This window comes from Saccostrea cucullata, unplaced genomic scaffold (genome assembly GCF_032062105.1).
Source record: "Saccostrea cucullata isolate Sc308-1 unplaced genomic scaffold, CSIRO_AGI_Scuc_v1 ctg6825, whole genome shotgun sequence".
Taxonomy (NCBI): domain Eukaryota; kingdom Metazoa; phylum Mollusca; class Bivalvia; order Ostreida; family Ostreidae; genus Saccostrea; species Saccostrea cuccullata.
This window is the reverse complement of record NW_026928154.1, coordinates 20,538-33,246: the sequence shown is the minus strand read 5'-3', so window position 1 is coordinate 33,246 and position 12,709 is coordinate 20,538. Positions and strand designations below refer to the sequence as shown.

The 12,709-nt window shown below is 35.0% G+C and overlaps 1 protein-coding gene across 1 annotated transcript; it reads right to left on the bottom strand.

Annotated features, from left to right (window-relative positions):
• Positions 1-7: 7 nt before the first annotated feature.
• Positions 8-1,491, bottom strand: LOC134276606 (delta-like protein 4; the record flags this gene model as incomplete). Its single annotated transcript, XM_062758840.1, has 5 exons — positions 1,346-1,491; positions 1,134-1,257; positions 876-1,026; positions 578-721; positions 8-90 (listed from the first exon to the last, which is right to left on the bottom strand). Coding segments are annotated over exons 1-5 (648 nt in total), but the record flags the coding sequence as incomplete, so codon positions are not given.
• Positions 1,492-12,709: the final 11,218 nt, after the last annotated feature.

Below are 12,709 nucleotides of genomic sequence, written 5' to 3'. Positions count from 1 at the left end.
TACCAACTGTATTTGTACAGTTTCCATGTCCACAAAACTGTCGAGTAGCACATTCATTTATGTCCTGATTGCAGTTATTTCCATGCCAACCTACAACATATATCAACATCGACACACATACTAGAATAAGATGTGCTCTGTGGTGCAGTTTGTTATTATAATATTCAAATTACGCATTTAAAATGCATGCTAAAAATATTTTCTAACTTTAAAAGTTTTTTGTCAGTTGTGGTCTTTTCCAAGTTTATCAATTTTCAAAACTAAACCATGCAAAAAGAAAATGCTTTCTTTCATTACCCTTTCGTATGAGGCGCGTTTTTTTTTTTTTTTTTTTTTGGGTATTTTTTGCAATTTAGTCATATAATCACCAATTCAATCAAATACTGGTAGGTGATATCACTTTAAGGCAGTGAATACACAAAACGCCGACTCATTATTACAGTTATAAAAAGTAGATTTTGAGTATACAAGCAATCTGCTGTATATTGGACAATTTTATGACAACTTTTAATCTTTAGCAATTGTAAGATTGTTTTAAATCAGCTTACCCATTATTCAGTAGGTATGAATATCTTACCCATTTTACAGTAGGTATGACCGTTGACGACACACTTCTGTGGATTACCAGGACAATGGTCTGTACAGTCTGATCCATAGTAACCCTCAGAACAGTACGCCTTGTACGTTAACTGGATACTGAATAAGAGTAAATTTTTTATAGCATCACTGTAATTCTTTTCTGTACAGTCATGTGACATTTTTATAGTAAAAATATATTTTTTTAAGTTGTCTTATTGTGATGATTGTTTATTCAGTTTGTGTGAATAAAGAGCAAACGCTGTCTTACAAAAAAGTATTTTTATCCAATATAAAAAATGCTGTCAATCTCTTCTGTCGCCAGTGTTGTGAAAGTGCATTGTCTCCTAGTCTTATATTGTAGTCCGAGAACTCTGTCTGGTAGATGAGTGGTGAGGAGGAGAGTTGTAAATCTACAACTCTCACTGATATCTTGTCCTGATAATTTTTCTAAATTTATAAGATAACAGTTATTGAATACAAAGTATAATCAATTGACTGTACAAGAAATAAAAAAAAGTATTCCAGTGTACATATTTGTGTCAAATTAGATTTACCCATGAATCAATTTCTAAAAACTGTGGGTTGGTTGTATTCCCGACTTTAGATCCATAGAAGACGCCTTGTCGTTTCATGTCTAATGTTGTGGTAAAACTAGACACACAGGGATGATTACTGTTTCTGTAGCAATAAAAAATAAAATCATCAAAATATTTGTGCGAATGTTCAGTATATTATCAAAGTCAGAAAAGTCATATACATCACTCACTTAAGACATACGGTGAGTACAGGTTTACACAACTTGGTACACTGGGTACCGACCACTCCCTGACAACATCCTCCTCCGTGAAGTTTATTACCGGGAATCCTCACTTCATCTATGTGGATGAAGAATGTTATCTTCCCTACTGACATCTGTAAAAGTAAAAATGAATAAAATAAGGTGGAGCACATGTACATGCACGTATTTAGTATTTTCACTATTTTGAAAAGCTTTGGACGTATTTCATTTTTTCTTACTACATTTTTAAATTTGTTTCTAAGGAATCGCTGTCTAGTTTGTTGGATATGCCAGGGCATCAATGATAGTTGAAGAACATGGGCGGGAACTATTGAAATTAACATAGTTCATATATGATAGAAACTTTATCGTATATTGCTTTCAGATTTTTTAATGGAAAAATGTCGGGAATTTCAATATCTTGGGTCGCTAGAAACAACAGTAGTAGTTATAAGTACCTTAGCTAAGATAATCCATATCAGCAATAAAAACAAAATATGCGTTTGTGCAGCCATAATTTACGTCGGATTGTTGATAAGTAGTGTTATCTAACTAAACTAGTGCTAATTGTAACGGGGACCGTTACAGATGTTCCCCAAACGCTCCCCAACTCCCTTTTGGTGCCGTATTCCCGGTAAGCTTCATTAAAGAAGACAAACTTGAGACTTAAACAACGTTTACCTAGAAGTGTACCAAGTTCATTCAAATTTTAACAATGCACGCGTGCGCATGTGAATGCATATAAGTAATGGCCATATCATCTTGTGTACACAATCTATATATTATTTATACTAAATATTAAAGTAGTTAACCGAAATTTTTAAAAAATACGCTCATTCAAGTGTATTTTTGACTTTAAATATTTCCCGTGCACGCACGTGCATACACGAGCATGGTGATCATACTTTCTTGTAGAAGTCAATTACATCTATCTATGTTCTAAATCCCATCCCGTTTGGTTGAAAACCAAGGAAGTTATAGCTGTTTAAAGTTTCAGCCAATCAGATTGCAGCGCACATACTTGCACGTGCATGCATACATGTGCATGGTGTCCCTATCATCTTGTAGAATTTTATTATATCTATCTATGTTCCAAATTTCATCCTGTTTGGTTGAAAACCAAGAGAGTTATAGCTAGTTAAAGTTTCAGCCAATCAGATTGCAGCGCACGTGCATGCACGTATTTCCATAATTATTGCTATGTTTCGTGTTGTAGGATATCTCAATACATGGCTATGTTCAAAATTTCATAGAATTTCGTCAAAAAACAAGAAAGATATTGAGTCTTTAGTTTCACCCAATCAGAGCGAAGCGCACGTGCATGCGCGTGAGATCTTGCTATTTTGACCATGTCATATTGTTTATGCTACTAATTTATCCTTATATTACGAGTTTCAAAGCATTTCATCAAAAATTGAAAAAGTTACCTCTATATCAATTATATTGGGCATTTCTCGTGTTGCACGTGCGCGCTCTTGCAAGCACGTGCGTGCAAAATGACCTTTGTTTGGCAAATCTACATAACATGTCTACTGACCCTAAAAACATTTTACCTTAGTCAGATGTGTAGTTTACAAGATCACTCGAGGACAAAATTTTCCCAGGAATAATAATAATAATAATAACTAGAGCCGAGCTCGTTGCAAAGCAACGAGTAGGTCTTCTGTCCTGTTTGACCGGAAGAAGCTTTAAATTTAAAAAAAGAAAGAGAAATAACGCCTAAAAATGGTTTGAATCCTCTAAAGGTATGTTAATTAATGCAAAATATGCAAATTTTTGCTACTTCCGGTTTAACCGGAAGTGATGACGACGGACGGAAAAATTAATTCTTATGCTCCCAGAGACATATGTTACCCAAAAACTTTACAAGAACGGCAAAAATATGCGTTTTTGACTACTTCCGGTTTGACCGGAAGTGAGGACGCCGGACGTATTTTGACGACACAAATAGATTAAGCTTGAAATTTTGAACAACTTTGCTTCTTTGACGTATTACAAATACTCAATACTTTTTGAGATATCAATTAAAAACTTTTGGCCCCTCTAGATCCCTTATTTTAGGGGTCAGCCCTTTTTTCGAGATATCAATTGAAAGAAGTCGAAATTTTTTCACAACTTTTGTCCTATATGTTTTTACAAAATATTTACAAGTAAAATGATATAATAGAAAAAGTGTTAGAAATTTTGAAACGCTCAATATGATTTTTCTCAGACCATACCGAGCGTTAACGTGCGGTACTTCCGGTGAAAGTTAACAACGCAATGCAAATCTACATATGTTGCTCTATCTTCCTGAAGAGGTTTCATCTTCCTGTGATGAGCCGTTTTTAAGAAGAGCGACGGACAAACTGACCCTTAAAAATCACAAAAATGCGAAAATCTTCGAACCGGAAGTGACGTCATCAAAATAAAAAAAAGGGTATCGAGATTTTTTAATGTTCTATCGGACCTGAAAGTTTCATAAAAATCTAACGAGCCGTTTTCGAGAAATCGCGTGCACAAAATCGGTAAGAAAAAAAATAAGAAGAAAAACAGTGGAAAAGAAACAAACGAATAACAAGAAGGTCTTCCGCTGAAGACGGAAGACCTTAATAATAATAACTAGTTCTAATTGTAACGGGGACCGTTACAGATGTTCCCCAAACGCTCCCCAACTCCCTTCTTGTTCCATTTTCCTGTAAGAATTTTTTTTAAAAAAATATGCACAGTATCAAAGGATTTCATCAAAGAATTATCAAAACTACAATGATATCAACTATATCCCATTTGACGTATTGCACGCGCACGCACTTGCATGCACATGCAAAATTATCAAGGCAGGTTGTTTAAATCATTAACCTATGTTTATATCGTGAGAATCAATCAAAATATCATAAAAATATAAATGTTACCATTTTTCAAATATTTTGCTGATTTTACGTATTGCACATGCACATGTGCATGCATGCATGTCCTTGCATTTAAATTTGATAGAAGCATAGTGTAGAAATCAATTATACCTATTCATATTTCTGAATTTCATCCCGTTTCGTTGAGTTACAGACATTTAAAGTTTCAGCCAATCAGATTGCAGCACACGTGCGTGCGCATGTTTTTATGATAATTCTTATATATCATGCTGTAGATCTTTATAGAGTATGAATATGTTCAAAATTTCAAAGGATTTTGTCAAAAAACAAGAAAGATATTGATACTTTTGTTTCAGCCAATCAGAGCAAAGTGCACGCGCATGCGCGTGAGATCTTGCTATTTTGACCATGTCATAATGTCTATACTACTTATATATCCTCATATTATGAGTTTTAAAGCATTTCATCAAGAAATAGAAAAGTTGCCGCTATATCTATTATATTAGTCATTTTACGTGTTGCACGTGCGCGCTCTTGCAAGCACGTGCGCGAGGAACATGCCATCATGCCTATACAACTAATATATACTTATATTATGAATTTCAAAGCAAAAAGTCAAAAAATAGAAAAGTTACGGCTATATCTATTATATTGGTCATTTTAAGTGTTGCACGTGCACGCTCTTGCAAGCACGTGCGCGGAAAATGACCTTGATTCCGCAAATCTACATAACATGTCTACTAACCCTGAAAAGGTTTTACCTACTTCGGGTGAACAGTTTACAAGATCACTCGCGGACAAAAAAGTACCCAGGAAGAAGAAGAAAAATAATAACTAGTGCTAATTGTAACGGGAACCGTTACAGATGTTCCCCAAACGCTCCCCAACTCCCTTTTAGTGCCATATTCCCTGTAATATACTATAGGTGAAAGCATTCAGTCTAAAAGTATCAAAAATCACTAATTCAAGTGTATTTCTAATTTCATTCGTTCCAAATGCACGCACATGCATGCACGTGCATGATGACCAAACCTTCTTGTAGGAGTCCCTTATATTCATCTATGTTCTGAATCCCATCCTGTTTGGTTGAAAAACAAGGGAGTTATAGCCACTTCAAGTTTCAGCCAATCAGATTGCAGCACACGTGCATGCACGTGATTTCATAATTATTTTTCTACATCGCATTGTAGGATATCCTAATGAATGATCTTGTTTTAAATTTCAAAGCATTTCGTCAAAAAACAAAGGAGATATAGTCATTTAAAGTTTCAGCAAATCAGATAGCATCACACGTGCATGCGCGTAATTTCTTGAAATTTTTTGTATATCATATTGCAGAGCATCCTAATGTATGATTATGTTTTAAATTTAAAAGCATTTCGACTAAAAACAAAGGCGATATAGTCATTTAAAGTGTCAGCCAATCAGATTGCAGCACACGTACATGCGCGTGATTTCATGAATTTTTTTCTATATCATATTGTAGGATATCCTAATTCATGACTATGTTTTAAATTTCAAAGCATTTCGTCAAAAAACAGAGACGATACTGACATTTTTGTTTCAGCCAATCAGAGCGAAGCGCACGTGCATGCGCGTGAGTTCGTGCTAATTTGACAGTGTCACATTATGTACACTACTTATATATCCTTATATAATGAGTTTCAAAGCATTTTATCGAAAAATGTTAAAGTTATGGCTATATTAAATATATTAGTCATATCACTCATATCACGCGCCTGCACGTGCAGGCGTATGCGCGCAAAATGACCTTCGTTCCGCACACCTACACTACACACCTATTAACCCTAAAAAGGTTTTAGGTCAGTTGGGTGAACAGTTTCTGAGAACACTCGCGGACAAAAAAGTACCGGAGAACAAATAAGAAAAAAAACTAGATGCGTTCTTGTTGCTAGAGCAACAAGCAGGTCTTCCGACCGATTTTCGTTAGAATTCTATGCCGCGTCATTCCATGAAATTTCAGAATGTATTTTTTTTTCGTTTACGTTCATTTACAGCAGCCTCTTAACATATTTCATAATTATTACAGGTATTCCTCAAAATATCTCAAAAATAGCTTTTAAAAATCGGCAAAATCTTCCGTATATGTTAAAAAAGAGAGAAAAGTTATTTGCAACTGAAAAAAGACAGAAACAAAGAAAAAAAAAATTCAACGCCCACAGCGGGATTCGAACCCTCGACAGTGGGACAAAGTTTGGTTTTGTCATATCTTTTCAATAGATGCATGCATCAAGATACTAAATACATATTTAGAATACTCATAAAACACACTATAATCCCTGTAAATACTAAAGAAAAAATATTGAAAAACAAAAAAGTTGAGAAATGTGACTTTTTTAATTCACTTCCGTGTGCGACCGGAAGTGCCGATGACGAAAAATAAAGACCGTTACCCAGAATGGAGTTGGACGTTTTATCACCTCAGTGAGTTTTACTTTCATATCTTTAGCCGTTCTCGAGAAAACTGCTGGACAAAATGCCTTTTAAAAAATACAAAAATCCCCCAAAATCGCGAACGGAAGTGAATTTTGAAAAAATGAAAAACACGTCTGGAGATATTCTCATGATGCATCTTCCCTAAGAAAATCTTTGAAATCAGTCCACGCATAGCTGAGATATCGGCTGTACTATGAAAATAGAATAATAATAATAATAATAAAAAACAGAAGGAAAACAATAAGGTCTTCCGAAGGAAGTCGGAAGACCTTAATAATAATAGAAAACAGAAGGAAAACAATAAGGTCTTCCGAAGGAAGTCGGAAGACCTTAATAATAATAGAAAACAGAAGGAAAACAATAAGGTCTTCCGAAGGAAGTCGGAAGACCTTAAAAAGAATAATAACTAGATGCCTTCTTGTTGCTAGAGCAACAAGCAGGTCTTCCGACCCACTTTTCTTTAGAGTTCCATGCTGTGTCATCACAAGAAATAGATTTCAGAATGTATTTTTTTCGTTTATGTTCATTTAATGTAGTTCTCAACACAGATCATAATTATTATAATTATTTCACAAAATATCTCAAAATATAGCTTTTAAAATTCGGCAAAATCTTCCATACATGTAATAAAAGAGAGAAAAGTAATTTGCAAAAGAAAAAAGACAAAAACAAAGAAAATTTTTTTGCAACGCCCACAGCGGGATTCGAACCCCCGACAGTGGGACAAAGTTTGGTTCGGTCATATCGTTTCAATCTATGCACGCATCAAGATACTGAACACATATTTAGAATTCTCATAAGACGCACTATAAACCCTGTAAATCCTAAAGAAAAATATTAAAAAACAAAAAAGTTGAAAAATGGGACTTTTTGAATTCACTTCCGTTTGCGACCGGAAGTGCCGACGACGAAAAATAAAGGTCGTTGCCCATAACGGAGTTCGATGTTCTATCACCTCAGTGAGTTTCACTTTCATATCTTTAGCCGTTCTCGAGAAAACTGCTGGACAAAATGCCTTTTAAAAAATACAAAAATCCCCAAAAATCGCAAACGAAAGTGATTTTCGAAGAAATGAGAAAAACGTCTGGAGATATTCTCATGATGCATCTTCCTTGAGAAAATCTTTGAAATCTGTCCACGCATAGCTGAGATATCGGCTGTACTATGAAAAAAGAATAATAATAATAACTAGATGCGTTCTTGTTGCTAGAGCAACAAGAGGTCTTCCGACCGACGTTTCGTTAGAGATCTATGCTGCATCATCCCATGAAATAGATTCCAGAATGCATTTGTTTCGTTTACGTTGATTTACAGCAGTCTCTGAACGTATATCATGATAATTACAGGTAAACCTCAAAATATCTTCAAATATAGTTTTTAAAAATCGGCAAAATATTTCATACATGTTATAAAAGTGAGAAAAGTCATTTGCAATTGAAAAATGACAGAAACAAGGAAAAAAAAATTGGGAACGCCCCCAGCGGGATTCGAACCCCCGACAGTGGGACAAAGTTTGGTTCGGTCATATCTTTTCAATAAATGCACGCATCAAGATATTGAACACATATTTAGAATTCTCATAAGACAAACTATAAACCCTGTAAATCCTAAAGAAAAATATTGATAAGCAAAAAAGTTGAGAAATGTAACTTTTTGAATTCACTTCCGTTTGCGACCGGAAGTGCCGACGACAAAAAATAAAGGTCGTTCCCCATAATGGAGTTCAATGTTCTATCACCTCAGTGAATTTCACTTTCATATCTTTAGCCGTTCTCGAGAAAACTGCTGGACAAAATGCCTTTTAAAAAATATAAAAATCCCCAAAAATCGCGAAAGAAAGTGAATTTTGAAAAAATGAAAAACACGTCTGGAGATATTCTCATGATGCATCATCCCTGTTAAAATCTGTCAAATCCGTTCACGCACAGCTGAGAAATCGCCCTAACTATGAAAAAAAGAATAATAATAATAATAATAATAAAAAACAGACGAATAACAATAAGGTCTTCCGAAGGAAGTCGGAAGACCTTAATAATAATAACTAGAGCAAAGCTCGTTGCAAAGCAACGAGTAGGTCTTCCGTCCTGTTTGACCGGAAGTAGCTTTCAATTTTAACAAAAACGAGAAAAAACGCCCAAAAATGGTTTGAATCCTCGAAAGCTATGTTTGTTAATGCAAACATAAGCCATCTTTTGCTACTTCCGGTTTGACCGGAAGTGACGACGACAGACGGAAAATTAATTTTTAAGCTCCCAGAGACTTATTATAACTAAAAACTTGTCAATAACGCCAAAAATACGCGTTTTTCGACTACTTCCGGTTTGGCCGGAAGTGACGCCGCCGGACGTATTTTGACGATTCCAATAGATTAAGCTTGATATTTTGAAGAACTTTGCTTCTTTGACTTTTTACAAATTCCCAATACTTTTAGAGATATTTAGGAAAAACTTTCGGCCCCTGTTGGCCCTTAATTTTAAGGGCTAGCCCTTTTTTCGAGATATCATTTGAAAGGTCTTGGAATTCTACACTTCTTTTGTTATACATAGTTTAACAAAATATCTTTGGATAAAAAGTTATCGTTGAAAAAGTGTCAAATTTTTGAAATTCGAGATTGGACTATTTTCGGGCCATAACGAGCTTCCGTACACAGCAATTTCGGTGAATATGAAATACGTTCCGCACAACTACATTTATTGCTCTATTATCACTGAATATCTCAAATTTTTATCTTAAGCCGTTTTCGAGAAAACTCGCGGACAAACTGACCCTCTAAAATTCACTAAAATGCAAAAATCTCGGAACCGGAAGTGACGTCATCAAAATAAAAAAATATATGTCTAGATTTTTTCATGTTCCATCAACCCTGAAAGTTTCATGAAAATCGAGCAAGCCGTTTCCGAGAACTCGCGTGCACAAAATCGGTAAGAAAAAAAGAAAAGAAACCTAAGAATAACAGAAAGGTCTTCCGTTGGAAACGGAAGACCTTAACTAGTGCTAATTGTAACGGGAACCGTTACAGATGTTCCCCAAACGCTCCCCAACTCCCTTTCGGTGCCATATTCCCTGTAAGCTTCATTAAATAAGACAAACTCTGTGCATTTTTGACTTTAACAACGTTTTCCTAGAAGGATACCTATTATATTCAATATTTAGCATTGCACCCAAGCGCATGTGAACTGCATGTGCGTTATGACCATATCATCTTGTCTACACTATCTATATATTTTGATATACTATATATTAAAGCATTCAGTCCAAAAGTAATAAAAATCACTCATTCAAGTGTATTTTTAATTATACTCGTTTCAAATGCACGCACGTGCGTGCATGTGCATGGTGACCATACCTTCTTGTAGGAGTCCCTCACATCTATCTATATTCTAAATCCCATCCTATTTGGTTGAAAAACAAGGGAGTTATAGCCATTTCAAGTTTCAGCCAATCAGATTGCAGCACACGTGCATGCGCGTGATATCATGAATTTTTTCTATGTCATATTGTAGTATATCTTAATGCATGACTATATTTTAAATTTCAAAGAATTTTGTCAAAAACAAAGGAGATATAGCAATTTAAAGTTTCAGCCAATCATATTGCAGCACGCGCACATGCGCATGCTTTCATGAAAATTCTTATATATCATGCTGTAGATCTTCATAATGTAGGACTATGTTTAAAATGTCAAAGGATTATGACAAGAAACAAGAAAGATATTGAAACTTTAGTTTCAGCCAATCAGAGCGAAGCGCACGTGCATGCGCGTGAGATCTTGCTATTTTGACCATGTCATCTTGTCTATGCTTCTAATATATACTTCTAATATGAGTTTCATAGCATTTCATCAATAATTTAAATAGTTATGTCTGTATCAATTATATTGGACATTTCTCGTGTTGCACGTACGAGCTCTTGCAAGCACACGTGCATGCACATGCATTCATGATAATTCTTACATATCAGGCTGTAGATCTCCCTAATGTATGACTATGTTCAAAATCTCAAAGGATTTTATCAATAAACAAGGAAGATATTGAGACTTAAGTTTCAGCCAATCAGAGCGAAGCACACGTGCATGCGCGTGAGATCTTGCTATTTTGACCATGCTATCTTGTATATACTACTAATGTATCCTTACATTATGAGTTTCAAAAAATTTCACAAAAAAATAGAAAAGTTACGGCAATATCCATTATATTGGTCATTTCACGTGTTGCACGTGCGCGCTCTTGCAAGCACGTGCACGCAAAATGACCTTCGTTCGGCAACTCTACATAACATGCCTACTGACCCTAAAAAGGTTTCACCTAAGTCGGATGTGTAGTTTACAAGATCACTCATGGACAAAATTTTCCCAGGAAGAAGAAAAATAATAATAATAATAACTAGAGGAGATCTCGTTGCAAGCAACGAGTAGGTCTTCCGTTCGATTTTTGATACGATCATAAAACAACTTAAAATGAAAAAAAAATTCATATCAATTCCTCTAAATACGTGAGAACACATTTAAGAGTGAAATCTGTAAATTTCAGACAACTTCCGGTCTTTATAATTCACTTCCGGTGTGACCGGAAGTACTAAAAATGACCTATAACTCCTCTCTGAGTGTAAAGGAATCATCCCTGATAATTTCGATGAAAAATGCTCATTTTTTGGACTACTTCCGGTTTGGAAAAAATAACTTCCGGTGGACATAATAATACTCGAGACACTCTATTTGCCTATATAAGAAACATTTAAAAAAGAAAAAAATAAAATTTTGCATATTTTTTAACTACTTCCGGTGGACAACGGACGTGACGGCAACAAAAAATTTATACAAAATTCAAGAGAGCCTGTCACAATCTATCATCCCTGAAAGTTTCAAGACTCAATCTCAAACCGTTTTTGAGAACACTTCCGGACAAAATGACACTTTAAAAAAAGAAAATTGGCCGTATCTCGCGACCGGAAGTGACGACGGCAAAATAAAAAAAAACGCCCTAAGTTCATATGATTTGCCATCATTGCTGAAAGTTTCATAAAGATCTGTCAAGGCGTTCTCGAGAGATCGCCTGCACAAAATCGGTAAGAAAAAAAAATAATAATAATAATAGTGGAAAAGAAACAAACGAATCAGTAGAAGGTCTTCCGTTGGAGACGGAAGACCTTAATAAGAAACAGAGTAAAAACTAGTTCTAATTGTAACGGGAACCGTTACAGATGTTCCCCAAACGCTCCCCAACTCCCTTTCGGTGCCATATTCCCTGTAAGCTTCATTAAATAAGACAAACTCTGTGCATTTTTGACTTTAACAACGTTTTCCTAGAAGGATACCTATTATATTCAATATTTAGCATTGCACACAAGCGCATGTGAGTGCATGTGCGTTATCATTATGACCATATCATCTTGTCTACACTACATGTATTTATATATTTTAATATACTATATATTAAAGAATTCAGTCCAAAAGTAATAAAAATCACTCATTCAAGAGTATTTTTAAATATACTCGTTTCAAATGCACGCACGTGCGAGCACGTGCATGATGATCATACCTTCTTGTAGGAGTCCCTTACATCTATCTATGTTCTAAATCCCATCCTGTTTGGTTGAAAAACAAGGAAGTTATAGCCATTTTAAGTTTCAGCCAATCAGATTGCAGCACACGTACATGCGCGTAATTTCATGATTTTTTTTATATCATTTTGTAGGATATCCTAATGCATGACTATATTTTAAATTTCAAAGAATTTCTTCAAAAAACAAAGGAGAAATAGCAATTTAAAGTTTCAGCCAATCAGATTGCAGCACACGTGTATGCGCGTGATTTCATGATTTTTTTTCTCTATCATTTCGTAGGATATCCTAATGCATGCCTAAATTTTAAATTTCAAAGGATTTCGTCAAAAATCAAAGGAGAAATAGCCATTTAAAGTTTCAGCCAATCAGATTGCAGCACACTTGCATGCGCGTGATTTCATGATTTTTTTTCTACATCATTTTGTAGGATATCCTAATGCATGACTATATTTTAAATTTCAAAGAATTTCGTCAAAAAACAAAG